This window comes from Tasmannia lanceolata, unplaced genomic scaffold (genome assembly GCF_043159265.1).
Source record: "Tasmannia lanceolata isolate RefF3 unplaced genomic scaffold, GAP_Taslan_0.1 ptg000020l, whole genome shotgun sequence".
NCBI classification, from domain to species: Eukaryota; Viridiplantae; Streptophyta; class Magnoliopsida; order Canellales; family Winteraceae; genus Tasmannia; species Tasmannia lanceolata.
This window is the reverse complement of record NW_027518697.1, coordinates 13634582-13661972: the sequence shown is the minus strand read 5'-3', so window position 1 is coordinate 13661972 and position 27391 is coordinate 13634582. Positions and strand designations below refer to the sequence as shown.

The 27391-nt window shown below is 40.0% G+C and overlaps 2 protein-coding genes across 3 annotated transcripts; one reads left to right on the top strand and one right to left on the bottom strand.

Annotated features, from left to right (window-relative positions):
• Window positions 1-6153: 6153 nt before the first annotated feature.
• On the top strand, window positions 6154-25824 carry SETH2 (UDP-Glycosyltransferase superfamily protein). 2 transcript variants are annotated; one of them, XM_077365093.1, is made up of 10 exons: window positions 6154-6563; window positions 7888-8029; window positions 8270-8842; window positions 11198-11352; window positions 14529-14619; window positions 14806-14922; window positions 15143-15246; window positions 16168-16258; window positions 16374-16488; window positions 25350-25824. In XM_077365093.1, exons 2-9 carry the CDS (start codon window positions 7901-7903, stop codon window positions 16470-16472), a joined length of 1359 nt encoding a protein of 452 aa, XP_077221208.1. In that variant the 5' UTR covers window positions 6154-6563; window positions 7888-7900; the 3' UTR covers window positions 16473-16488; window positions 25350-25824. The 2 variants fall into 2 exon arrangements, with proteins under 2 accessions (XP_077221208.1, XP_077221210.1); XM_077365095.1 differs by having other exon boundaries at window positions 7876-8029.
• Window positions 18478-21060, bottom strand: LOC143853777 (uncharacterized). The gene is made up of 4 exons (XM_077363508.1): window positions 20079-21060; window positions 19625-19769; window positions 19220-19477; window positions 18478-18571 (listed from the first exon to the last, which is right to left on the bottom strand). The coding sequence occupies exons 1-4, from the start codon at window positions 21058-21060 to the stop codon at window positions 18478-18480; spliced, it is 1479 nt and encodes a 492-aa protein (XP_077219623.1).
• Window positions 25825-27391: the final 1567 nt, after the last annotated feature.

Genomic DNA, 27391 nt, shown 5'->3' with positions numbered 1-27391 from the left:
TCCATCACATGGACAGTTTGGATCAACCTATGATGGGGTCCGTACAGCTCTTTGTGAGCCCGTGCATCGATTTTTTACTAGTACTATAATAAGCTGGGATAAAAAGAAGAGAGTTTTTTCCATTTTTTTGAAAATTATATGAGAATTACACGTCACATTTTTTGACTTTTTTGAACAAATGCACCCATTCAACTCATATAATTTCAATCCTACCCCCTCCTTTATGCTTTTAACAAAGGCACCCATTAAATCATATAATTTCAATCCTACCCCCTCCTTTATGCTTTTAACAAAGGCACCCATTAAAACCTATAATTTCAATCTTACCCCCCATCCTTTATGGTTTTTTAATAAAAAATCTATAGGGTGATCTTAACCATCTGATTTAAGAGGAATATAGATTGGAGGGCTAGGATCAGCCTATGGAAATGATTTTTGGGGCACAACCTATTTATGTTGTGTTCCATCACATGGACGGTTTGGATCAACCTATGACGTGGTCCGTATAGTTCTTTGTCGGCCCGTGCATTGCACGGGTTTTTTACTAGTATAAGTAATGCTGAATGTGGGAAGCTGAGGTTGTGCCATGTGTCACACCCACAACTTCCCAAAATTAAATACCGAATTAGCATTCCGAATTGTAAAACATTTTCTACGCATCCCTAATTAATTTCCATAGCTTATCTATTGCGTTTATTCTTCCCTAATTTATTTTCACAAATATAGTGCATTGGTTTCCTCTTCACGTTTTAAATAAATTTTCTATTAAATTTCCCATATCACATACTAGCAAAAAACCCCGTGCAACTGACAAAGAATTGTACACACCACATCATAGGTTGATCTAACCGTTCATGTGATGGAACACAACATATATAGGTTGTGCCCATAAAATAATTTCCATATGCTGATCCTAGCCCTCCCATCTATTATTGTTCATAATTATTGTCCATAATTATTGTTCATCTTAAGGTGCTCATAATTCGTCAATATTTTTACAGGTGTCCTGCATTCCTAATATCAAACTTTCCGTAATTTGACCCGCACATAGTAAAAGTAGTTCCCGATTTTCAACCCGACTGGGTTCAACCCGACCCAACCCGATTTGCAATTTCCTCAACCCGACCCAAACTGATTTCCAATTCGGGTTGGGTTGGGTCGTGTTGACCCGATTTGATATGGTACCAATTGTTGACCACCTCAACTCAAGCCGGGTTGTTTTAGATTTTGAGAACCAATAGTATGTCACCAATAATAAGTTTTTAACTCACAATCGATTCTCAAAATCCAAGCCAAACAGGGACTAACAATTAACAAAGGGAAATGTTATCCTCACTAATATATTTTGATGATCACACTCCTCACTTTATTAAAGTACGGTATGGCCCGCACTATAGGATTATCCAAACCGTCCATTGTGGACTGTGGAGACTATTTCAATGTTAAAAAAGAAAAACACATATACAGAACTTCTTCAGATGGAACCCAAATTCGGGTTTCGGGTCGGATCGGGTTGATTTTTCCCAACCCGACCCGATCTGATTTTCAATTCGGGTTGATTTTTCCCAACCCAACCCGATGTGCGAAAAAAGCTTAACCAAACCCAACCCAAATTCGGGTTGAACCCGACCTGCGTGGGAACATCCAAGTAACAACGATGGTTTCAAATTATATATAGTGCTAATGTCCTCACTACCATATTTATAATGGCACTACTCACCGTATTTTGATGATCACACTCCTCACTTTATTAAAATGTACGGTATGGCCTGTACCATAGGATGATCAAAACCATCCATTAGATGGGTCACTGCCTACATAGGTTGTGCCCCAAAAATAATTTTCATAGGTTGATCCGAACCCTCCGTTCTATAGCGGGTTATAGGTTGATCCAAACCGTCCATGTGATGGAACACGACATCAATCGGTTGTGCCCGTAAAATCATTTCCATAGGTTGATCCTAGCCATTCAATCGATAGAGGTTTCCATAATTGTTGTTCCTCTTCAGGTGTCCGAAATCCGTCAATAGTTTGCAAGTGTCCTTCATGAGTAATATAAAGTAGTTATTTTGTCATTGTCATATGTCTTTACCTCTTCTTGGTAGTTTTGTTTCGTAATTGTCATAGACAGGTACCCTGGGTTGGTACTTTTCATATGTAGATTACGATTTTACCCTCAAATAAATTCTCATAGAGATAGATGTTAGATATCAGCAAAGGGGTTAATGGTAAAAGAGTAATGCGGATGTGTAAATCTAAGAAAAAGAAACGAAATTCCTTTTGGTACCCGGGTTTGTACTTTTCATATGTAGATTACGATTTTACCTCAAATAATTTCTCATAGAGATAGATGTTAGATATCAGCAAAGGGGTTAAGGTAAAAGAGTAATACTGATGTATAAATCTAAGAAAAAGAAACGAAATTCCTCTTTTCTCTAGCTATATAGTAGCAGATAACCCTTCCATTTAGTGCTGGAATTTTCCAATTCCAAACCCATGGAAAACGAACAGATTTGGAAACTATTTAGTATTCCCAGATTTATCGCCTCCAAATCCCCATCCCCAAAAAAGGAACGAGGATTTGGAAGAGGAAGGAAACCACTTTCGTTTCGTTCTGGGTGTTTTTTTTCTGACTGAGGCTCAAACACCAGAACGGAGACATGCAGATGGACACGTGCGCTTCTTCTCTCTCCGGCGGTATGTATTTTTTCCCGAATTAGGGATCATGCCCGCCCGCAAAATGTTTATGTGAAACTCATAATACACAAATTTTTGTTTATGTAAAATATTTCAGTTTGTAGATCATGCCCGCCAAATGTTCCATGGAATGCCTGACAGATGAAATTACTTATCAATCTTGAAGAGGATGGGTCTTTCTGGATTGCCTTACTGCACTTGGTAGCATGAATCTTGAGGATGATTGTTGTGCATCTATCGAATGCAGAGCACTTGGTAGCAACATATTCTTTCTATGATATAACACTGCTATTCTGATCTATGGATTCAGTTTCTTTTCTTGACGTGTTATCCATAGAGAGGGCTACTACATGCAATGGATATTTGTGGAAAATTCTAAAAATCAGCATTACATGGGCCTTATTTGGGTTGCAGTACCTCATATATTTTTCACTTTTACCATTTTCATTTCAATAATCTGTTATCCATAGAGATGCAAGTGTATTTGAGTAAGAAAGATTGTGCTTTATTTAATTCTATTGATTTCATTACAGTTTTTTCCCTTTTTAATGGGTGTCTGATTATATGGGTGATATGTTTGATAAGGGGACTCGACACTCAGATGAAACCCAAGTTTTGTCTTGGTATTTTCTTTTAAAAATTTTAAATGTTGTAGGTTTTTTTTTTTGATTATTTATGTTTTAATGCAGGGATTACGATCGAGCTGTGATAAAGTTCAAGGGAATAGATACCGCCATCATTTCTAATTGAGGGATTATGATGAAGATCGGATGCATGTGTACAGTTGAGTGCATGTTTTTTTTCCAGCCTGATTCCGATTTAAAGCAGTGAAAGTTCTCTGTATTTTCAACGAACAATATCAGTAATAGATGAACAATTGATACTTTCAACAAGCAATATAAGTAATCAATGAACAAGGTAAGTTTTTTCTTGAATGATATCAATTATCTTTTGTTCTTTCTCTAGGAAATTTTTTTTAGTAGTGCCAAATATCAGTAGCCTATATCCGTGTGTGCGCCCGCACTTTTTACACAAAAATTGGGATTTAAATTAATTAGGCTGTGGATGTTACTGTTGAATGCTCTCAAGGTCACTTTCCTGGATATTTTATTTATAAGTTGAGAATTTATTTTATGGCTTGCATTATCATGGTTATGTATTGGTATATTATTTTAATGTCATAAATGATATTGACATAAGGTCTATTAGGTAACATTTTATAGGCACTGTGGTTGTGATTGTAGAATCATTAGCTAGAGATATAGTCTCAGTCTACTTCTAGGCCTAATCCGATGTTGAACTAAATATTAGTTATAAAACTAAATTTATTTTCGTGTAAACAAAGTGATTTTGAAAAGTCGTTTCAAGAATAAAATTTTTGAAAATAATTCTAACCCATATATAAAGAAAAAATCAACAAATCCGTCTAACTTGGAATGTGATCCCTTAACAAATTTTTTTGAAATATTTCATAGCTTGATCATATATCATGCAACTTTTGCATATAGCTCTATGCGGAATTTCTAAAAATTGACACGTATTCCTCTATCACACGTAACCTTAATAACGAAATTTAAAAACCTGTTAAGGGGATGTGGCACCCGGAATTTAAAACGCCTAAAATAAAGGAATGGAAAAATTGCCAAAAATCAAGGATTAATTAAAATAATATCTCTCCACAGATTAAATCTCCTAAAATAGTAAAATACGCTTCTTATTTTGGATTTGAGAAAAAGGGCTAAAATCAAGGAATGGAAATATCGCCTAAAATTAAGGGTCTATACACAGAACTGGCACGTATATTTTGTCTCTCTTAAGAGAGACGATACATAGAAGTTGCGTGTATAGATTAGATACACGCTATATTTATGGAGAGTAATGCCTATTGGACTTCTATGAATAGATACACACGAAATTAAAATAAATAAATTGCAATTCCGTAGATAGAGAGAGGGTTATATATAGTTTTTTAGAATACTAATTTTTCTTCTCCCCGTGCATCGCACAGGACTTTATTGTGTATACACAACAAAATTAAGGGTCTATACACAGTCCCCAATCGCACAATAAAATTAAGGGTCTATACACAGAACCGTTTCCAATTGTAGATTTCCCTTCCAATCACAAACACTCCCATTATTTTTTGCTAAGCTGTTTTCCCATTGTAGATTTCCTTCCAATCACCAATATTTTTGGCAAAGAGTTAGGAAAAAATATAAAGTAGTAACTCTCCGATTATTTTTGCCAAAAATTCTTCAACAAAATCTTCAAAAATTATTATAAAGATTTTGGTCTGTTGCCCATTTTAAAAATTTCTAAAATGTTATTTTTGGTCATCGGCCCTGTTCATCGCACGGGTTGTCGTTTCCTATTGCAATTTTACTCCTATTTTAGGATATGTTATTGACTCAATTCTTAACAAACCTAGAAGTAGAATGACATCTCAAGGTGGGTTTTCTTCTGAATCTCTGATTTTACTTCTTTTACCCAATCTCAGCTCTATTTCATGTTCCTCGTATCAGAATATGGTATCCTCATTCATTTTTTCTTTTTTTTTGGATTTATCTACCATGTTTGCTATATTGAGAATTGATTTTTGGAGTGCAAAACTGATTTTAAGACTGAAAATTACAATTAGTTTTAACCCAATAATCAGTTTAGGACTCAATCAATTCTAAAAATCCAAAAGAAATAAGTCCTAAAAGTGAAGGATTCAAACTTATTAAATGTTTGTTATCAGCCGGTGAGCACATAAACAAGAGCTACTTGATTGTACACAGCCTTCTTAAATTTCTTAAATCAGCAGGCCCATTAAATCCTTACATGCCCTATGCACTTATTTTGTTGCTTCTATGAGTTCTATCCACATAATCATGAATTCATAGACATGAACATTCATAAAAGTATATATGAAATACTGTTTAATTCTTTTTCCTTTTTTTTCCCTCGCCCGCCTGCAACTAGTTTTTTAATGTAATTGTTCATGTGTTATGTGTCGATTTGAAGGTAAAGATGATTTAATTAGAACAATTTTGGGGAATATCTAATCTAAGATCGGGCCCACTAAGTAGACGGTCTAGATTGGCTCGAGGAATAGTCAAGTGCTTGTAGGATGGATGTAGATTATTTCTATTGGATCATTCTTGCTTTATAAAATTAACAAAGGGAGTGGTAAATTCGCACCTCGCGCAAGATAATACGCATCCCTTGTACCGTGAAGTTTGGGAAGACTTTAACGTAAATTGGATGCGAATTATCTTACAGGGGGTGCGAATAAATCCCTGCCCTTCAAAAAAATGACAACTTTCGTCAATAGCCCGAAACAAAAGTCGGCCCATTAGCCAATGGGCTGGCTAATGGGCCTGATTTTTGTCATGAAATTGAAAGGGGCCACGTTGGAAAGTTGACTATATTTAATAAATCAGGAGTGGGATTATCAAAATAAGGAGGTACGGAACTAATTTTCCATTTCATTTCTCCTCTTTTGATCCGTAGAAATCAGAAACCCCCCTCTTGAAACCTTCCCTCTCATCCTGCGTTTTTACTTTTTGACTCTTTTCATCTCCTGAGAAGTTTCTTAGAACACAAAAACCTATCTTAGGAATGTTATTTTCCCCCTCTGACGGATAAAATCCCCCCCCTTTGACGTTATTCGTTTAGTTTCAAAGGCAAAGAAAAGGGGGTGAATTTATTTTCAAGCAGTGAATCATTCTCACAGAAACTGTTAAAGGGTGGATTTTAGCCGTAATCCTCTCAATTCGTTTACTTACCTTAAATGGGTACCTGCTCGTGACAATATTTTTTTGATGTTTTTGATTGATATCTGAGAAGGATAGTTGGAGTTTTACAGATTCGAAGTGAACAAGGTAAATTTTGGATTCTACTGCAACTAGTTTCTCTTTGATGTTTATTTCTTTTAGGGCATTAGCATTTTGTTTTTTTTCACTGTTAGAAATGGGTTTTGTTTTTTGATTCATGTAACATATAGAGAATTTATTCATAGGAAATGATACACGTACTCCCAATTTTGATAATGGTATCCTCATTTTATTAAGCACTTTTCTAATTGGTTGTTAATAGATTTTCTGAACTGTAAAAGTCTATAACAACTACTTAGAGAAGTGTAAAATAGAGGGAACAGTGCCATTATCAAACAATGGGAGTATGGGTACCATTTCCCTTTAATGTATTTCATTTTGAACACATAATTTTATTTTATGTATGTGAGCTGGTATTTCCATTCCTACTTCCACCATTTCTTTTTATTGTAATGCACTTTCATTTGTTTGTACTTCTCATTAGGATACAGCCACTGATAGAGTTTAGAATGAAGAGGGGGAGTGAAAGTGACAAACCAAAGGGTGAAATGCTAGCTTCCTTTATTATTATTATTATTATTATTATTTTTTGTTTAGGAAATATGAACCTTTCCTATCAATTCCTTTTTTCCCCCTTCAACCATATGCAGAATTAGTAGACTCTTTAAGAGGTATACCTCAAATGCAGTCATAGAAATTTGAATTTCATGTGCATTTTTGCAGTTAATACTTTCTTCCCCAATTTTGTCCCATGTACGCATGATCTACCTTTTTCCCCTAAGTCAAACAAAACCCAAAAGAGAAATTCATATGTTATTCTAAGTATGAATGATCTAGTGGATCCTAGTTCCTAGAATACCTGTGGGGCTTACCTTGGGTCAATGTGAAACATCCCCTTGTTAGGTCCCAGCTTGGATTCAACATGACCCAAAAATTGTATGAATAAATGATCCTTAGGATAATCTAATTGATGGTCTTTTGGCCGTTGGCTGCGATTTGTTGTATGCCCATTTGCCTCCTCTTGACAAACAATTGAGACCATACAATCAGATCAATTTTGGGTCATATACCACTGAAGGTAGGATCACCATGTGAACAGTTCAGAACTTCAGATTGATTAAAGCATGCCCATGTGTATGGTAGGTGCTAGGCCATAGGACCACCCCCTCCTGTTCCATATGCATCAAATACTCTGTCTTAACCGTTTTTTATTTTGGTATGGAATTTGAGAAGATTGTATTGGCCCTGCTTGCTTCAAGAAAAAGATGATGTATAAATTGTTTCTCTTTTTTCTTTCACTCTTGCTTTCACCCTGTTGTGTCATTGATGGGTTCCAATTATGCATCTTAAGTCAGATTAGTGTTTGTGGCAGGGTCTTGTTGTCTATGAATGCAATGGAAGAACCAAAACGACAACATATTTTGATGGTGTCTGATTTTTTCTACCCCAACTTTGGTGGTGTGGAGAATCACATATATTATCTATCTCAATGCTTGCTTAAGCTCGGTCACAAGGTAAGAGAAATTATATATTTATAGAACTATATATGTACAGTTACTGATTCTTTATGTTGCATTTTACTGTAGACTATCTAAAATTAGAAATGCAGATTGCATTTCTGTTTCTACCTCAAAAGTTTGGGTAGAGGAAGGACACTGAAATATATATATGATCCTCTTATATTATTGGAATTTTATGTATCTAATCTTGGTTTTGTTGATTTATGTTGGGTTTTGGTTGTATGGATGGCTCAGGTTGTGGTTATTACACATGCGTATGGAAACCGTTCTGGGGTACGGTATATGACCGGTGGTTTGAAAGTATATTATATACCTTGGAGGCCATTTCTTTTGCAGAATACATTGCCCACCTTTTATGGGACACTTCCAATTTTAAGGACAATTCTCATTCGAGAGCGAATAACATTGGTGCACGGACATCAAGCTTTCTCAACTCTCTGTCACGAAGCATTAATGCATGCACGGACTATGGGATACAAAGTTGTATTTACTGATCACTCGCTCTATGGTTTCGCCGATGTTGGGAGTATCCACATGAATAAGGTGCTACAATTTACTTTGGCGGATGTGAGTCAGGCTATATGTGTTTCTCATACAAGCAAGGAAAACACAGTATTGCGGTCAGGTTTACCTCCAGAAAAGGTGTTTGTAATACCGAATGCTGTGGATACTGCTATGTTCACTCCCGCTCCAAAGCGACTCAGCTATGATGAAATTGTTATAGTTGTGATAAGTAGATTGGTTTATCGGAAGGGTGCAGATCTACTAGTTGAAGTCATTCCTGAAGTATGCCGTTTGTACGCAAATGTGAGTTATTTTAACCTTAGGAGCGCTTATTTTATTTTCTTTCCATTTTTCTTTTTGGCGCTATCGTAAGTCAAATGCATGATATAGTTAAACTTTAAACATAATTCATGGATTATACTTATAGTGATTCAAATAAAATCTTGTTCAATCACATATGTATCACATATAGTAGTATAGAGAGAGAGAGAGAGAGAGAGAGAGAGAGAGAGAGAGAGAGAGAGAGAGAGAGAGAGAGAGAGAGAGCTTTACATTATCTTTAGGGGTGTAAACGAGCTGAGCTGAGCTTGGCCCAGCTCGGCTCGTTAAGCTCAATAACTCGGCTCGGGCTCGAACCAAGCTGGAGCTCGGTTCGGCTCGGCCAGGCTCGCGAGCCTTACCGAGCTCGGATTATATTAAGGGCAATGATATATTCATAATAGTCAGTGCTTAAAAACTCGTTGACTCGGCTCGGAACTCAGCTGAGTCAACGCTGAATGGTGGTGACCGCGTCATGGAGTTACAGACTCGGGCGAGTCCGCGCCATCTCGGCCGAGTTCATACCGAGTCAAACAAGAATCCATCCTTTTACTGGATGTGATCGACTTTGGCAATCATTTTTGTTCATCCATGACTCCTCGGACCTTTAATCTTTCCATATACTGCTTGTTATTCAAAAGAAAAAAATATCTCTGTAAAAAAATCATACCTATAAATTTGGGTCAATGTTGATTCTTATTCAATCTGTGCAAAAGCTCGACAACCTTTGTTTCTCGTCAAACCATTTTTGCTCATAGGTTTTTGATTATCTGAAAGATTGGTGCTAATTTCTCATTTATGCTGTTGCTACTTGGTTTATGTTCTACCGGTAAAGGGTTGCTTTTCGTTTCTCAAGGTAAGAAGAAGACGATGACCTAAGACCAAAAAGTTATACCTTTATTTGTTTAAAAAACAATTGCAATAATGGTTAAAAGGTATTTGAAATCTTAGCCGTTGGATCAGCATATGCAAAACCCAAAATTTTAGAAATGAAATTTAGAATGTATAGATATGATATGTTATATTCGCCCCTTTATTACATGAGACAGCCCCATGTATTATAAAAGAGTAGTAAGAAATACAGTAGAGGAGGCTGTCCTCAGTAAAAATAAGGGTATAAATGTAGACAGGCAGACACAGCTGGAGAAATAGTTAGAGTGATAAAGCTAGCTATATGACAGCTAGTATGTTGTCCTGTCTTAAAGCTGGCATCTCACCTCTCTCCCTCTCGCCTGTCAAATTTGACACTTTTCCCATTTGTTAATACTGCACTGCCCTATATATATATATATATATATATATAAAATCCTTAACGAGTCTTAACGAGCCTGGCCTAGCTTGGGCTCGGCTCGTTAAGCTTAACGAGCCTGGCCAGCCGGCTCGGATCGGCTCGTTAAGGATTCGAGCCGAGCTTTTACCGAGCCGAGCTCGAGGAGCTTCCGAGCCCGAGCCAAAATTGACACCCTTAATTATCTTATATACATTTGAACTGAAGATTGAAATTTTGAAATACCCTTAATGAAGGGCAGCCACATAACTTACATGAGGTGTACATAAAGCTATTTTTTGGCACTCCCCCTCAAGCTGACATGATCTCCTGAAGATGATAAGCTTGTCAACTAGATGCATATGATGTTTTGTAGTGAGAGTGTGAAACCCTTCGTAAAATATCTGCAACTTGGTCATGACTCAATATAAACCATTGGAGAACCTCACCACTTTCTACTTTCTCTCGAATGAAATGATAGAATCTATATGTTTGGTCATGACATGAAAATCTAAGTCGAAAGCTTGGAAAAGGGTGTTGAGGCCCCTTTTTCTCTTTTCAAACCCTTAATCTCTCTTGCTCACGCTAGTAAATCTGCTTTCCCCTCTCCTTCATTTCAAACCATCAATATATATATATATATATATATAGATGTATATCTGTTTCATTAACTTCGGATTGCAGCGTTCCATTATCTTATATACACTTGATTTGATAAAAAAGACTGAAATTCCCTTAATGATGGGCAACCAGAACTTAAGTGAGCTAATTTTAACAATTCATTTTATCATTTACCATCTAAAATCTTTTAATCCTTGCATGCATCTTTTCTCTTCTTATTGTGTAATGGATCAAGTGGTGTATCTTGTTTCATGATCTCTATTTGTGGTGTGGTTCATTATTTTTTCTCTCATGAAAATAACATTTGCCTTGGAAGGGATGTGCTCGGGAAAAGTGGTGTACTATGATAACTTTGTTGATTGAGAGTACAGAAAACACACATACTTTTAGCATGTAATTCTGACTGTTTTAAATGCAATTATTTCATACTTAAAGGAAACTTCTGCCTGAAGGTGCGTTTCATTGTGGGAGGAGATGGGCCTAAACGAGTGCGGCTGGAAGAGATGAGGGAGAAACACTCCCTACAAGATAGGGTTGAAATGTTGGGGGCTGTTCCACATGCTCAAGTGCGATCTGTCCTGATTTCTGGTCACATATTTTTGAACAGGTACTTTGATGGACCAATCTCTTTTATCATTGTCTTCTAAATAATACTGTGCTGGTGTATTGTTTAAATTGACATTGGGGGTTCCTGCACAAGCCCAAATGATATAAATAAAGTTTTTCTGTGATCTGGTTCATTGGCTACATGATTTGTTATCTTTCTTTACATAATTTATAGTTTTCACATTATAACTATATGATTTGGATATGTACATGTGTGTGGGTACTGGACACAGGCATGATGTGGCGGACATGGAAGCTGCTTGGAACCAGTCATACTGAAGTGTCTTGAATAATATATTATTAGTGAAATTTATATTTAGTATTAAGATTTATGTTGTAACTTAAAAAAGTACAACATCAGTCTGTATCAATAAATTTACTAATATAGAGAAAACTGAAGGTAATCTTCGGACTGCTTCCATTTCAAAAAAAATCTTCGGACTGCAAATTAGGTCGTCCACCCTCATTCATGGCTATTGTAATTGGTCATCTGATAATCCCTTCCCCTTGCAGATACCCCATTTTGCAAAGACCGGACTAATGATAGGTTGCTGCGATGATGACTCCAATGATGATCCCCAAGGTTTCGTCTTCTTGAATGAATTGGTTACTTTCCACTTTTACGGTGCGGAGAACAAGTGATCCCCCAACAAACCTTGTGAACCTAAGTTTCTTTAATCGGGATCCTCCCACCAATCATATCGTACTCTATTATATTCCCTCTTTTAATCGTATCCTACGATTATGGCACCTGACCTAATTGTAACAGCGCGAAAAGCTTTAGTTCCACATAGAAAGTTGTGCGGATTCTCTTCGTTTTCGCACTTATAAAAGAACAACTAACTAATGCATTTGGGGAGAGGCTTCTAGGGGTTCCCCAAGACACTTGTGTGGGTCATCTCTGACCCTTAGTTCTTTTGGAGCTTCTAGCAAGTTTTGAGACGCCAGAGCCTTGCCAGAGTCTCATGGAAATTCTAAGGAGTTGGAGTGACACCCACCTTTGCTGGAGGAAAGATCGAGGGATTTCCCAATCCCTACGTACGGATTACTCATTTATTTTTTGTTCATTTTGGTGTTGTAGTTGGGTAGCTATGGGATTTGGGGATCATTAAGCCCCAAATCCCATGGCAAAAATCGTCCCAGTACATATAGGATTAGTGTAAAGGTAGTGTAATTGTGTCCAATCTTCTCTCTCCTTCCTTGCCCTCTCTATCTCCTGCCCCATCATAGGGCATGGGGATGGAGCTTGAAGCTTCAATGCTCATTAGGGTGAGGGAAGGGAGAGACGGGCCCTTTTCTTTTGGTTTTCTCCTCTAATCGGGTCATTTACCCAATTCCATGGGTTACATAACCTAGTTTTTTTTCCAAACCCTCTCTCAAATAACCCTGTTGAAGGGCACATTCGCAAACAAGCCCTTCCCCATGGGGATTCAAGCTTGTCCTTGCTATTGAGATCTCTTTACCATAGGAGATTGCCACTCGCGGCTTTGGTTCTCTTAAGACTTTCTGTTCGTCTCGGTTTTCTGAAACTTAAGTTGCAGACAACCCTACGATTATAATAATCGTATCCTACGATTAACCACGTTAATCGTATGCTTCGATTAAATACCCTAAAGGTAACAGAGAGCAAAATCTGTAGGTTTCCAAAATTTGTTAAGCCAGCCAATTTGAACCAACAGACCAGGTAATCCCGGGCAAGGGTGGTGCCTAAACCCTCCACCCGTGTAACCACGCCCTTACCTAGATATAGGTTTTGGACCATGCCTAAATGAAGTCATTGTGGGTCCTAGGCCCTATCCTAGGTGGCGACTCCATTTCAATCCCCACCAAACCCTTGTTTGTGTGTAGGATAAGTTTAGTTTATTCTCCGGTTTCACTAAAATTGGGAGTGAAATATACTACTAAAACCTAAAAGAACACACCCTCAACCTAATGGTAAGGTGGAGGCCCCAAGCCCCATCTGGCCTGAACCAACCTACCACACCCCCATGAATGGTCTGATGTCCAAATTTTGCGCCAATTTGGATGATCCTAACCATCTGATCAATGGACATTTTTTATGATGTTTACTTTTAACTGTCTGCTTTGAGGCCACTGGTCAGATGGCTAAGATAGTTCGACCATTGAGATTTTTATTACTATGGTATATTCATGGAGGGTCCCCATCTTTTGGACAGTTCCAATCACCAGAAATGTGCCATATGGCCACTTGTAGAGTGGAGACTGGGAGAAATTTCATGATTTAGTAATCTGAGGACTACTAAAGAGGCCTGATATTGAAAAATTATCTGGTGGCCTCTCACTCGATAATGAATTTCTTCAATGGCATTTGTAAATCTATATGGATGCAGATTGCTATGGTCCATCCATCTTATCGCATTCAAGGAATCTCCTTACACTATCAAGCGATCTAGAATTCTAGACCTCTAGACCTCCTTATACCTTGTAAAATATCCATCACCTCCTCCTCGTTAGAGTCCTTGATACCAATTGGGTCATAAAATGCCTACTTAGTTTGTCCATTCTCATTCCTAAGAATCCCTCTAACTCCATCTGGGCCTTGGTTACCTAAACTCGAACCATCAAAGTTGAGTTTCGATTTACCCTTGTCTCATAACAAATATATTGTGCTGACTGTTGACACAATTGCCTAGCACTGCAATTCTTTGTGAAATTAATTCCATTATTACTTAGTTTGATCATTCAGATTTGCTTTCAACACATTTGCCCCTGTGTTTTTTTCTTTCACGAAAACATTTTGTAAATATGATTCTTTGCTAAAATATGGCACTTAGACATTATTGTTTTTGGATTCAGAGAATTTCCCTTTCACATGTTAACTGGAATTTGTTTAGTAGTTATTTTCATAATCACATGTCATAATGCACTTATCTGTTAAGAATAAGGAATATATACTGCTTGTTTTGCGCTATAATCTGCATATTTGGGGACAAGGAGCCTCTTATATTTCTTGGTTAGGATGCAAATATTAATCTTGACTATAAAAATGATGATAAAATGTGGGCATAGGGTTCGTTACTTGTTTCTTTGCAGCATCTGGTATGGGTGTGCTACCCATATTAATCATGCATGTAACTATCCATCATATTTATGTTTGTGTATGTATGCATTTTCATGTTAGGTGACAGAGTTTGATCAACTCATCTGTCTTTGCAGTTCTCTTACAGAAGCATTTTGCATAGCCATATTGGAGGCTGCTAGTTGTGGATTGCTAACTGTCAGTACACGAGTAGGAGGTGTACCCGAGGCATGCTCTTTATGAAATTTTGTCTGCATTTTTTAAATTTGATTATTTTTTATCACTTTCTATTTATCTTACCCACAAATCATTCATAGGCAATAATTGTTTATAAAGAATGGTAAATCTAAGACATTTCGTAAGTAACACATCAATTTGGTTAACCATTTCATTGCCTTTTTTTGGTGGCATCAGGTTCTACCAGATGGAATGATTGTACTTGCAGAGCCTGTGCCTAATGATATGGTATGTGCAATCAAGAAAGCGATAGACATGATTCCAAAGATCGACCCACATTCGATGCACCTTCGTGTAAGTTTCCTAGAAAGTGCATGGCTATAGATGTTTATTTTTTCAATTGGTCCATCATTATATAAGCTTTCCATTATTCAACAACATTCTCCGTAGGAAGAAAGTTTATGGCTATGTAGCTTATACAGTTGTACCTGGGATTGCCGATTTCTTAATGTTGGCATCAAAATTGTTCTTTTTTTCAATAATATTTATTTATTTTTCTACCATTTTCCGTCAGATGAAAAATCTATACAGTTGGCACGATGTGGCCAAAAGAACGGAGATTGTATATGAACGTGCATTGAGATGCCCCGACGAAGATCTTCTAGAGCGCCTTTCACGGTATACTATTGTAAATTTCTGTTTGAAATAAAGATCTGGATGCCTTCTACAGTTAGCTTTCTAGAATCTCAATTCAGTGGTTCAACTTTATTTTATCATTTAGTTTTATAGTATATAGAATGATGTTGTTTTCTACCTCTTAGTATTGAGCTGTTTGTTGTTCTAAAATTTCTAACTGAGTAGGTGGCTAGCTAAGTTATGAATTCCATTTCGTTCCATTCGTTCCATCTGGAATGGAGAAAATATTCCATTCTATTTTGAAAACTGAACAAATCACCAAATGAAACTTTCTGCCCAAAAATCTGGTCCAATTTCTTCCAATCTTGGTGAAACATAGCGAAATTGCCTGCTTTGGACAGAATGGATCGAAAAAATGGGAAAGATTCCAGATTCGTCATTTTACAGCATTTTATTGGGTTTCCTTTTTTTTTTACCACTGTCTAGTGACTGGTTTCTTGTTCGTTCGAAGGGCAACTGATGTCTTTCCCTCCTCAAAAAATAGAGGGTTAAAAACACATTAAAACCCTTCATTTCTACACTTTTACAAAACCCATTTTTTCCCTAAAACCCTACCCCGAAGCTTATTTTTTAAACTATTAAAACAAATCCATCGATAGCAGCATCTTTCCCGGAACAAAACACCAGCACATTCCATTCCAGTGACCAAAATGAAATGCACACCTGAACGAAATTAAAAACTAAGGTGGCTAGTAAACATTTTGGTCTTAACTAGCTTCCTTGTACGTTTTACTAGTTGAAATGCTAAAGTCTATCAAGATGGTCTGGTTTTTTTTCCAGTCCTGAATTTTTTTTTCATTGATTCAACATTTAACCAACTTAAAAACCCTGCCAGAAATATCCGCAAGTTCACGCAGTACCATAAACTGGTTTACAACTTCATAGTGAAATTATATTTTGTAGGTACCTCAAATGTGGCGCATGGGCAGGCAAGCTTTTTTGCTTGGTCATGGTTGTGGATTTCTTGTTATGGCGTCTTTTACAAATGTGGCAGGTAATTTGCTTGTTTTTCTTTTTCAAGGACTGCATAGGCAAGACAAATTTAGACCAAGTATAACTGTTCTAAAATATTTGCTAATTATACCTGTTCTGCTTGAATTTTCTATTAGCCTTCAGAAGATATAGAGGAGGTACCTGATTTTCGTCTTTCTCAGAAGCAACATGAAGAGATGCATCATGATTTTAGCGAGGGTCAAGGTCAAAGTTGATTCTCTAGAAATTGTTGAGTTCCCTTGATTGGTATAGTCACCTAACTTTGGTCATATGCATTTCCATGAAGACCCAAAATTTTTTTCACCAAGGAGGAATATGCTTTTTGTTCTTTGGGTTAAGTCTAATCCTCCTCATGTCTTTATGCAGTTGCTTGTGAAATCATTCATGCACTGTATACCTTCCGAATTTCATTTTTTTAAAAAAAAATCATCTGCTGGTGCATTCAGATGGAAAAACTTTGAAAATGCATTTTAACTTCCACAAATAATATAACTTGACCTCTCTTCTTACTTGATACAAAACTTCGCTATTTTAAGATTTTGTTATTGCTTTATTTTTTCTAGTAAGTGTGACAGACAGTAGCTTGGGGAGCTCCAAATGGGTCTAATAGTTTATTCTAATGTTCTGAAATTTGAACTAGATTGTAGAATTATAACAGGGTTGGCTTGAATCAATCATTACTCGTATGAATACAAAAACGAAAAAAAGAAAAAGAAAAAGAGGAACTGAAAAGCCTTGAAACAATGGCAAGAAATACAATGAAACTGTTAAATGGACGATATGTTGTTTCTCGGCACAAAAAAATGGTATCTAATTAACCGTGTCTTAGTTTTGATTTTTTTTTTTTTTTTTTTTTTCAATTTTGGTTGGTTGAAATTACATTAATCTTTCTTTTCAAATTTGTTTTAATTTTTAATTTTTTTCTCTTAGAATTAGTTTTACTAATTAAACATTTGGTTCTTTTTTTTTGAAAAGGGCAATAGAATATATATATATATATATATATATATATATATATATATATATATGTAAAAACAGAATCGAGGTGGTCCTGAAGGAACAAAGATAATACAAAGATAGCAGTACAATAATTCAAGGAGGTAGATAGTCAAAGCACTCAAACGCGGCCCGAAAGACTCCTTTCTTGGCAAGGGTGTCTGCTTCCGCATTGGCTGATCTCCTGACATGGCGAAAAAGTATTGAGGAGCCCTTAGCTCTGTCCTCTATTTCCTCTAAGAAAGGCAAAAATCGCCAGGGGGGAGAAGCGGCGCCCGAAAGCCAGCGAATAACATTTAAGGAATCCCCTTCGACGATAATTTTGTTGCACTCCAGACTTGGCATCGAAAGAAGCCCTCTATGAACGGCTCGGACCTCTGCCTCGTTTGAGTCTGCCACTCCGATAGGCCCCGAGTAGGCCCAGAGGACTTCCCCTTTGTGGTTTCTACATAAACCCCCCTACTCCTGCCACTCCTGGATTGCCGATAGACGATCCGTCAAAGTTAAGCTTCAGGGACCCCGGAGGAGGAGGAATCCAGGAGGGGAGGATTTTCACTTTGGTAGCCGATTCCAAGCATATGATTGACCATCCTTCCCAGAGGTCGAAAGCTGAAACAAAACGAAACAGAGGAAGGCTTCGAGCCCAGGATATGACCGCAGCTATCAACTGAATATAAATGCAATAGGGAGATCTAGCCTTCCCTTCAAAGATACGAGCATTCCTCTCTTTCCACAAGAACCACCATAAGGCCAGGAGACACATCTTCCACAGCGTTCTGCCTTTCCTTTTCCAAGGAGTCCAGGCCCAACTCTGAATGAATTCAGCCATAGAGTTGGAGGGGACCCAACTGATTCCAAAACGAGAAAAAATAAGACCCCAAATATGGCGAGCAACCTTACAGTGTATGAAAAGGTGGTCAATGGATTCCCCAGTGGATAAACATAGAGGACAGTGATCTACCAACCACATTCCTCGCTTCCTCAAAAAATCCATAGTTTGAATGCGGCCTCGGCTAACCGACCACCCAAAGAAAGCAACTCTCGGAGGGCAAGATTGTCTCCAAACCGAGGAGGACACATGCTCCACTAAAGAAGGGATCAGATGGTTATAAAAAGATTTGACTGAAAATATCCCCGAAGGATTCCAAATCCAAATCCGACGATCTACGCCCGAAGACTTGATGAAGCAAGAGTCCAATAAGGAGAGGAGGGCGCTGTAAGAGCTTAACTCCCTAACAAAGAAGTCTCTGCGAAACGTAGGAGACCAAGCCACCTTCCCTTGTTCCCTTGCAAAACATTCCGATACCCAGGCCTCTTTCTGAGATGAAACGATGAATAAATCAGGAAACATCACTTGAAGAGGATCATCCGAACACCAAGGATCCTGCCAGAACCGAATCCGATCCCCCTTATATACTTTGAATCGGACGCCAGGAGCAAATAACGACTTCAACTTCAAGATGTCCCTCCAAACCGTTAGACCTTTGAGTTTAAAATTATCAACAGAGTCCCAATGCCCATGATCTGAACCATACTTACTTCCAATGACCCAGACCCACAAAGAGGATTGTTCTTCGCCAAATCTCCACAGCCACTTGCCCATAAGGGCCTGGTTAAAACTCTGAACCCTCCTGATACCCAAACCTCCATTTTTAGTAGGCAAGCAGACCATACTCCATTTAATCAGGGAGACCCTGATCCGCCCCACAGGAAGCGTCTCTGAATTTGTTCGATGCGTTTAGCAACCGAGGCGGGACATTGAAAAAGAGATAGAAAATATATTGGCATATTGGATAGAACGGCCTTTATAAGCACTAATCTACCTCCTTTGGAAACCAACCGGCGCTTCCAGGTGGCCAAACGTCGCTCAATCCTTTGAATAATAGGAGCCCATAGGTTGTGTTTCGGTCGACCCACACCAAGAGGAAGACCCAGATAGGTTGCTGGAAAGACATCTAAACCACACCCCATAATTCCGGCGAAAAAGGATGCATCGCTCTCAGAAACGTTGATCGCGAACAACCGAGATTTTGCGAAATTAGATCTTTGACCCGAAACCATCTCATAACAATGAAGCATAGCTTTAAGGTTGAGAATCTGGGATATGACCGGAGAACAGAACAGTAGAGTGTCATCCGCAAACTGAAGAAGCGATACTTCCACCTTACTCTCGCCAATAAGGAACCCCTGATATAGCCCCAACTCACTTCCTTTTTTCAGCAGTCTGCACAGTGATTCGGCCACAATCAGGAAAAGAAAAGGAGAGAGAGGATCTCCCTGCCGCAATCCTCTAGAAGATTTGAAGAATCCTTTTGCTGATCCGTTGATGAGGACAGAGAACCAGGCGGACGATAAGCAGTTCCGGATCCACCCTCTCCACCGACCCCCAAAGCCCATACGACCCATGAGAAAATCTAATGCTGCCCAATCCACTCGGTCATATGCCTTCTCCATGTCAAGCTTGCCTAGGATGCCGCCTTCCCCCTTCCTCCGATAATAGTCAATGGCTTCATTGGCTGTTAAAGAACAATCAAGAATTTGCCGGTTGCTTATAAAGGCACTTTGACAGACCGATATAATTGAAGGAAGAACCACTTTGATGCGATCCGCCAGAACCTTTGCGAGGACTTTGTAAAGGCTGCCCACCAAGCTAATCGGGCGAAAATCCGAGCTTTTTGTTGCTCCTTCAATTTTTGGAATGAGGACGAGAAAAGTTGCACCTGTCCCTTTGTCAAGGATGGCTCCCTCAAAAAATTCTATGAAGAATCGAAGAATGTCCGATTTGACTGTTTCCCAGCAAGTTTGAAAGAAAGCCAAACAAAAACCATCGGGTCCAGGGGCTTTATCTTTTGCCAGAGAAAACAGTGCTGATCGGATTTCCACCTCAGAGAAAGGGATTTCCAATCCGGCTGAGGCTTCCAGGCTTAAGCTAGCAAAACAAATGTCTTGAGGAATTGGGCGTAACATCCCATCAGCTGAGTATAAAGATCTGTAGAATGCAATAATTTCTTCAATAATCCGCTCCCTGTCAGATACAATCTCCCCCTCCACTTCTAAGGATTCAATTCTGTTCCTTCTTCTGCGAGCACTAGCCATGGCATGGAAGAAGGCTGTGTTTTTATCTCCCTCCAACAACCACTTGACTCGAGATCTTTGGCGCCAAGAGATTTCTTTAAGCATCAACAACTCTTTATGCTCTTGAATTAATCTTCCTTGTTGCTCATAATCCTCTGCCGAGGCCAAACCACTATCTGCCAATGTATTTATCTCCATCAATCTGTCCTCAAGAATCCTCTTCCTGCCTTGGTCCACTTCTTTCTGCTCCTTATCCCACTCTTTTAATTTCCCCTTAATGAAGCGTAATTTTTTGCCTATAACTACGTCCCCAGGACCTTCGAAGACGCTTTCAGACCACCATCGGACTAAGAGAGCCTCCATTTGGGGATTTTCCAGCCAAGCTAATTCAAATCTGAAGGGGGGCGGGCCCCAGAACTCCATTTTAGGAGACAAAAGGAGAGGGCAATGGTCGGAAACTGAATGGGGTAAAGCCTGCTGATAGACTTCAGAAAGAATTGCCAACCAGTCACCCGAGAGAAGAAATCGGTCAAGCCGACTCCGGTTCGAACCTCTGGCCCAGGTGAAAGAGGAGCCACCCAAAGGTAAATCTGCGAGCTCGTTGATTGCGATGAAATCAGCGAAAGATCTCATGCCCGCAGTGACTCGCTGGCCCCCAAGGCGATCCCTTGATCCTAGAACTTCATTGAAATCCCCCCCGATACACCAAGGAGCGGAGCATAGGCGTCGCATCTGATTTAATTCTTCCCAAAAAAGACACTTCTCAGAGGATGACAAAGGACCATAGACGCCTGAGAAGAACCAGACTGAATTATCATTGCATTTTCGGAAAGCAACGGAGAGAGAGAAAACTCCACGCTAAACATCCGTGCTGGCCCACAAGACTGAATCCCAAGCCATCAAGATGCCCCCCGAAGCTCCTTTGGATGCTAAGAAAGCAAAATTCCAGTCAGTATTGAACCCCATGCTTCTCATATCTATGTTACGGATTTGCTCCATCTTTGTTTCCTGAAGACAAACAACCTCAGGGCGCCGATGTTTAACTAATGCTTTGATTTGAATTCTTTTCTCCCGAGAGCCCAAGCCGTTTATATTCCAGGATAAAATCTTCATTAACAACTGTATTCCGATGAATTCCTCCCCGCCCTGATACGAGACTTTCTTCCTTTTTTCTGGGATGTGAGACCTTTGCTATGCGAGCCAGAATCATAATTGATATCCGATTGAAGTCTCACCAATTCACGCTCCGTGCGTTTCAGGTTTACTTCGGATATGGAGGCTGGAGATGACACTCCAGCGACCTCCCGTAGTTCTGCCGCCTTTATGCTAGACCTATATTCCTCAACGGGACCCGGAAATATTAGACCCAGATGAGAACTAAGGTGCATGGTATGATCCACCATCAATTCAAGCACCTGTTGGGGAGAAACCAAGTCCGAGTCATTCCGTGGAGGGACATAAGAGAGTTCTGAGGCACAAGGCAGGAGCTGAAAATCCGCCTTGCTACACCATCTCAGTGGACAAAGATGGGAGAAACTTCCAAGCGATACCCTGACGAGCGAGCGAAAGGACCACTCCCTAACTTCACCAGAGAATAAATGCTTCATACCTCCCAAACCACTATAATCAATGATCACCTTCCTTTGCCCCACCCAGCACTGAATGAAGAAACGGTCATCACGAGAGATAAGGATACACCTACTCTTGTGACGTTGCAAACTATACCCCCACTCCCGGTTGTCACCGAGCTCCTCCTCAGTCTCAGAATACGTGCGAGTAACGCTCATTGTGCTTGAGTCGTGGAGGAGGCTCTCCTCCTGGTTCCCAGGGCTCACCAGTGGAGAAGCCCAAAGATCCTCTGAAGCAACTTCTCTTTCAGAAAATTCCATTGAACCCGAATCTGGCACGTAGATTACATCTATTCGAGGAGAGTCGCTGTGGTACGGAGGGGATAAGGCTGAGATAATGTCTTCAAAGCTGTTGACCTTAGAGTAAGGAGAAGCTGTTGCTGATGAGTCTTGAATAGGACCAGCTACACTGGACCACCTGTATGCATGTGGGGGACCCCCTTTTTGAAATTCAAAATTTTCGCCAGGTGAGATGCTGCTAACCGGCGCCGCTTTCTGCGCGCAATAGGCTGAATGTGAAGGAATCTCCGACTCCACCAACCCGACGACCCCGGCATTTATCTCCGGCACAGACAGCAATGCTGAGGCTTCATTGATGGCATTGAAGACATCCTGGATTGCAGTTATGGGATGGTGACCTACTTCAGCTTCACTTACCCCTTCAGTAGTAGTATTTAAAGGAAGACCCAACTCTTCTTCGGAAACCTTCTGCCCAGCCGGAGAAGGAGAGGAGATATTTGCAGAGTTCGGGTCGTCGTCAACTCTTTCCCGGGAGGCTAGAATCCAACGAATTGTGCCATCGATAGAGCTTTGGAGAGATAGTTCACTTCCGGGGCGTCCTTCAGACATGATCAGCATCCTACCCGCTTCATATCCGAAACCCGCATAACACGACAAATCTACCTCCACCACCTGGCCTATTTTCCGCCCTATACGCCGAAAATTATCGGCGCACTATGCTTCAGGCGGAACTCCTTCTATTTTCTACCAGGAAGGCTTCCCCGCCTTAGGAAATTTTGTATCCCACTTCTGTAGATCTTCCAGAGGAGAATGGGATGGAGAGCACCAATCTCTGATTAAGTGAGATTGATTAGCGCCCGCTGGGATGGAAATTTGGATTTCTAAAGGAGCAATTTTATACACCACAGCTTCAGTCCCATGACTGCTATTGCGAGAGAGCCAGTCTTCCAGCGCATCCAGATCACCATCCCACCCTTCCTTCATCTTCCCCCATAAGCCCAAGTCTGCATTACTAATAGACTTAAGGGGGACTACTTCAAGGTTGAAAGCTACACCTTCCGAAGTTGCAGGAAGCAACGGTTCCATTCTAACATTCTCTGCTTGAGGCGCTGTTGGTTTAGGAACAAGCCGCCTCCTCTCCACCGGATCTGCTGTCTGTTCTTGGTGCCCTGGAAAATTGAAGTCCGAACTGGACCAGACTTTATGACACTTCCAACATCTAACCCTCCTTCGAAAATTCCTGAAAGCACATCTGCAACATCTCCAATCTCCCAGTTCTCTATTCTTTCTTTTGTGGAAGGCACTCTCCATTCGTCTTCCCTTCTTGCTTCGGACGGGTAGCCACTCCTCCTCTTCAGATCGGTGAGGCCAATTTCTCTGCCCAACTGCCGGCTCAGAGCCAAACTTCTTCCAACCTCCTACAGAATCGCCCAAAAGGCCTACTTCGGGGTTGATCCGCCGGACCCCAAGAGGGATCAAATTCGCCCCACTGGCCCATCTAGGGCGATCTCCCCCAACACCTCTCACCCCGACGGAGATCATAATTGTCACGGAATCCTCCACCACTCTGCAAAATGTGCCGACCACCGAGCCGTGAGAATCCACCGGATTCTGGATCGGAAACCCACGCGGAGACCGAGATGGAGGAAGACACCGAATCTGAAAGAGCTGAAGAAGAAGAGGTAGAGGATACAGATGAGGAGTCCGATGAGGCCGACGACTACCACGAAGAGACCTCTGCTTCTGAAACCTCTTCGCTGGCCATTTGCAAGAATCAGATCCCCCAACCTCTGCCCAGTATCCATAGAGAAATAAACCCTAAATCAAATTGGAACCCCATTGCTCAGAAACCCTAAAAACTTATCACAAGATCCCCCAAACTCAAGGATTCTTTGTTTTTGCTAGATCGCTCCCCTTTTCCACCGAGGATCCATGGCCAAATAAACCCTTAAATCCAATTCGAACCACGTTGGCCAGAAACCCTAAAAACTTTTCACAATCGAACCCTTCTCCAGATCACTGCAACAACGATCCTAAACCACGAAGAAGAAGAAAAATTGGGTAGAAAAAGAGATCGAGAATCGAAACCCTAGATCTGATTATACCTTCTTCCTCCCCTTACCTGTTTTCTCTAACAACCCAGATGCCAGAAATGAAGAACAGATCACCAACATAAATACCCACTTACAGAAAAGTAGAAGCAGAGGGAGAAAGCACCAGTTCCCAAACTCCAAACAGGGCAAGAAATAAAGATATCCTTCAAAACCCTTCAAAAACCCCCAAAACCCATCTCAACCGATTCTAGAAGCCCAAAAGTATTGCAGCAGATGTTCTTAAAGAAAGACTAGATAGGAAAATAAGAAGAAGAAGAAGAAGATGGGTTCTTTGAAGTGATTTCATGGCTCCTGATCTGCTATGGCTCCTGATCTTTGCAATGCCACTTCTACCGATTAATCTTTGTCATTAATCCGATCAAGACGTATTTACATGGCAGAAATCATTGATTGTTGAGAAGAGATACGTAGCAGAAGACTTCTATGATATTGACTATGGGAGCAGTGATAGACTACCATGAAGACGAAAATGGTGGTGAGAACTACAGCGGCGATGGGATAGCAGTGATACAACCGATGGACCCCGAGTGAAGGGCCTTGCATAGGAGAGTTTCGTGTTTGACCCCGGCATTGGCATCACCATTCTCTTTGGCCGAGTAGTAGAGGGACATCATCCCTACCAGCCCATTGAGCTGTATTTATACCTCTTCTTGCAAGAAGGAACAGAGCTTAAGGACAAGCTCTTTTCTAAGGGGAGAGTATGACTTAGAGCGAGTCCCGGCCAAAGAGGGGGCAACATTTGGTTCTGAATTGGGTTATGTTGTTCATGTGGGTAAATCTCATCACAGTTTCTAATTTTGGATTTTGTTTGAAGTAACTGATAAGACGATAGTGCAAGTAAGGAAATTCTAGTAAACAAATAACCTGGTTTTGTTCCTTGTTTGTGGGTTTACATGGAACCCAATATGTACTGAATGTCTCATCCAATCCCACAAACAATTGTGATTTTTATTTCAAATTCCTTTTTAAGGTGAAATAACAATGTATATGTGAGCATGATATTTAAGGATTGATTTTTTTTTAATTTTTTTTTATAGTTTGAAATCTCCTAATGGTAGTGCAAGAGGGAAACCCGGACCTGCTGGGATAGGATTGCCGATCCGTGATTCAGATGGGACGACGTCGATGTGTTTTTTTTGGGTCCCATTCGCATTTGCAACTCAAACAAAGCAGAGTCTAAAGCGCTTTTATGGCGCGTAAAGTGGTTTATGGCAAATATATCCTGTCCTTTGATAGTGGAACTGTGGAAGGAGACTCTTCCAACATTATATCATGGGCTAAAGAGGGGGTGAAAAAGTTGGAGCTGGAAGTCACAAGACTCATAAGTCATAACTACATATCTCAGTGCGTGGGATATTGTATAAGGAAATAGGAAGGGATAGTACCCTAACTGTAATGCGGGTGGGTGACACCTTGTCACCCGCTTCAGAGGACATCACTGTATCTTTTTGTATTGTTCAGTAGTCACCTTTTATATCAAAATAAAAAAGGAAGTTTGAAATCTCCTTTACACATTTTACACATTTTAAGTGGAAAAACCGTCCATTCTTTATTCTTACTTACAGGAGGCTCCTGCCCATTTGAATCTCAGAAACCATGTGAGCAAATCCATAGTTTCAATACTTTCCCGCGTCATTGTGAACTACCCCGGTCGACTCTTTTTTCCTTGGGATGCAACTTGGGTCGGGCTCAACCTGAACCCGACGGTTTCAACCTGATTTTGGCTCGAGTTGTGTTGGCATTTCCGCGGGTTGGGTTAGGGATGGTAAAAGCCAAGCCTATTTAATTTTGGGTTGGGTTAGATTTGAGGCCTTGGCAACCCGAGCCGGACCTCCATCCTCTAACTTTATCTCCATTTTCTTTAAGTTATTGCATTGCCTTAGGTGAACCCGAACCCAACCCGACCCGATTTTGGGTTACATGGGTTGGATTAGGGTTGAGAGATTCAGAGGTGGGTTAGGTTAGGGTTGAGGGAATGCTACCTCAGGTTGGGTTAGGGTTGGCCTCAACTCGATACAACCCGACCCGAGTTGCACCCCTAGTTTTTGTGAGAGTCAGTTTTTTGCGCTACAAAATCAATCAAAACTCCTTTTGACTCTCCCGAACAATTAATTGTTTCGTGCCAAGTCGACTAGAATTTGCTTTGACCACATTTTGATTCGAATTTGAGCTTTGAAACACCGAGAAAATCTCATGGTCATGGACTGTTGATGAGGGTAAGTTGTCAAATTCTTTGCATGAGCAACCAACAAATCACCGTGGAAGCTATCTATCGAACATTATTGATGAGATAATGGACTTTGAGTGCCTAAGTTTCAGCATAGGTGACTCTTGGTGGCCAATCAGGATGCAGACAAGCTAGCAAATGAATGGAACAAAATGGAAGACGTGCAAATCCTACTAGCTGATTGCTAAGGATGCAGTAACTTGGTTCCAGATTTTAGGTTTAACTAGATTTTATATGATGCATGGGAGTAGAGTCCAATATTTTTCAAAATATGCATTGGGACCCACTTCATAGGATGATCCGCATCGCTTATTTGTTGGGCCACATTGTAAATAGTCTGTACCTCATAAGTTATCTCCATAGGATGATCCTAACCCCCCGATCTCTATATGAGCTGCACATTATAAGAACCTGTATGGATCAGAAGGTTAGGATCATCCTATGGAGTTGATCTGTGTGGTATGCTGTGGCCCCACAAATGAACGGTTTGGATCATCCTATGAAATGGGCCCGCTGTACTTTTTGGATCAACCTATGAAGTGGGCCCCACTGTATCTTTTGAAAAATACTAGACTTCGCCCGCACAAACCATATAAAAATCTCTATTATTATGAAAGCCAATCCTAAAACTTTTTAGTTTTGTGAATCACTACAATTTAAAAAGGCAATTGCTTAGCCATCGGACCACCTTTTGCCGGCCAGGATAGACTTTGGTAGCGTTGTGTCACTAATATTGCTAGCCATTCGTTTGAAAATTTAATCTGGAAATAACAACGGTCACATGCAAAATGATGTATGGTCCCAAGTGACTCGTGAGTACATGCCATGGGGCCATGGTTTTAAATTTCGGTTTC

Coding starts and splice junctions, on each gene's coding strand:
- LOC143853777 (XM_077363508.1), bottom strand. CDS start 21,060: ATGCGACGCCTATGCTCCGCTCCTTGGTGTATCGGGGGGGATTTCAAT. Junction 19,770..20,078: donor TAAAGCCCCTGGACCCGATG/GTTTTTGTTTGG, acceptor GTTCTTTAACAG/CCAATGAAGCCATTGACTAT. Junction 18,572..19,219: donor TTTTTCGCCGGAATTATGGG/GTGTGGTTTAGA, acceptor GTTTCATCTCAG/AAAGAGGCCTGGGTATCGGA.
- SETH2 (XM_077365093.1), top strand. CDS start 7,901: ATGAATGCAATGGAAGAACCAAAACGACAACATATTTTGATGGTGTCT. Junction 8,030..8,269: donor TGCTTAAGCTCGGTCACAAG/GTAAGAGAAATT, acceptor TGGATGGCTCAG/GTTGTGGTTATTACACATGC. Junction 14,923..15,142: donor CACATTCGATGCACCTTCGT/GTAAGTTTCCTA, acceptor ATTTTCCGTCAG/ATGAAAAATCTATACAGTTG.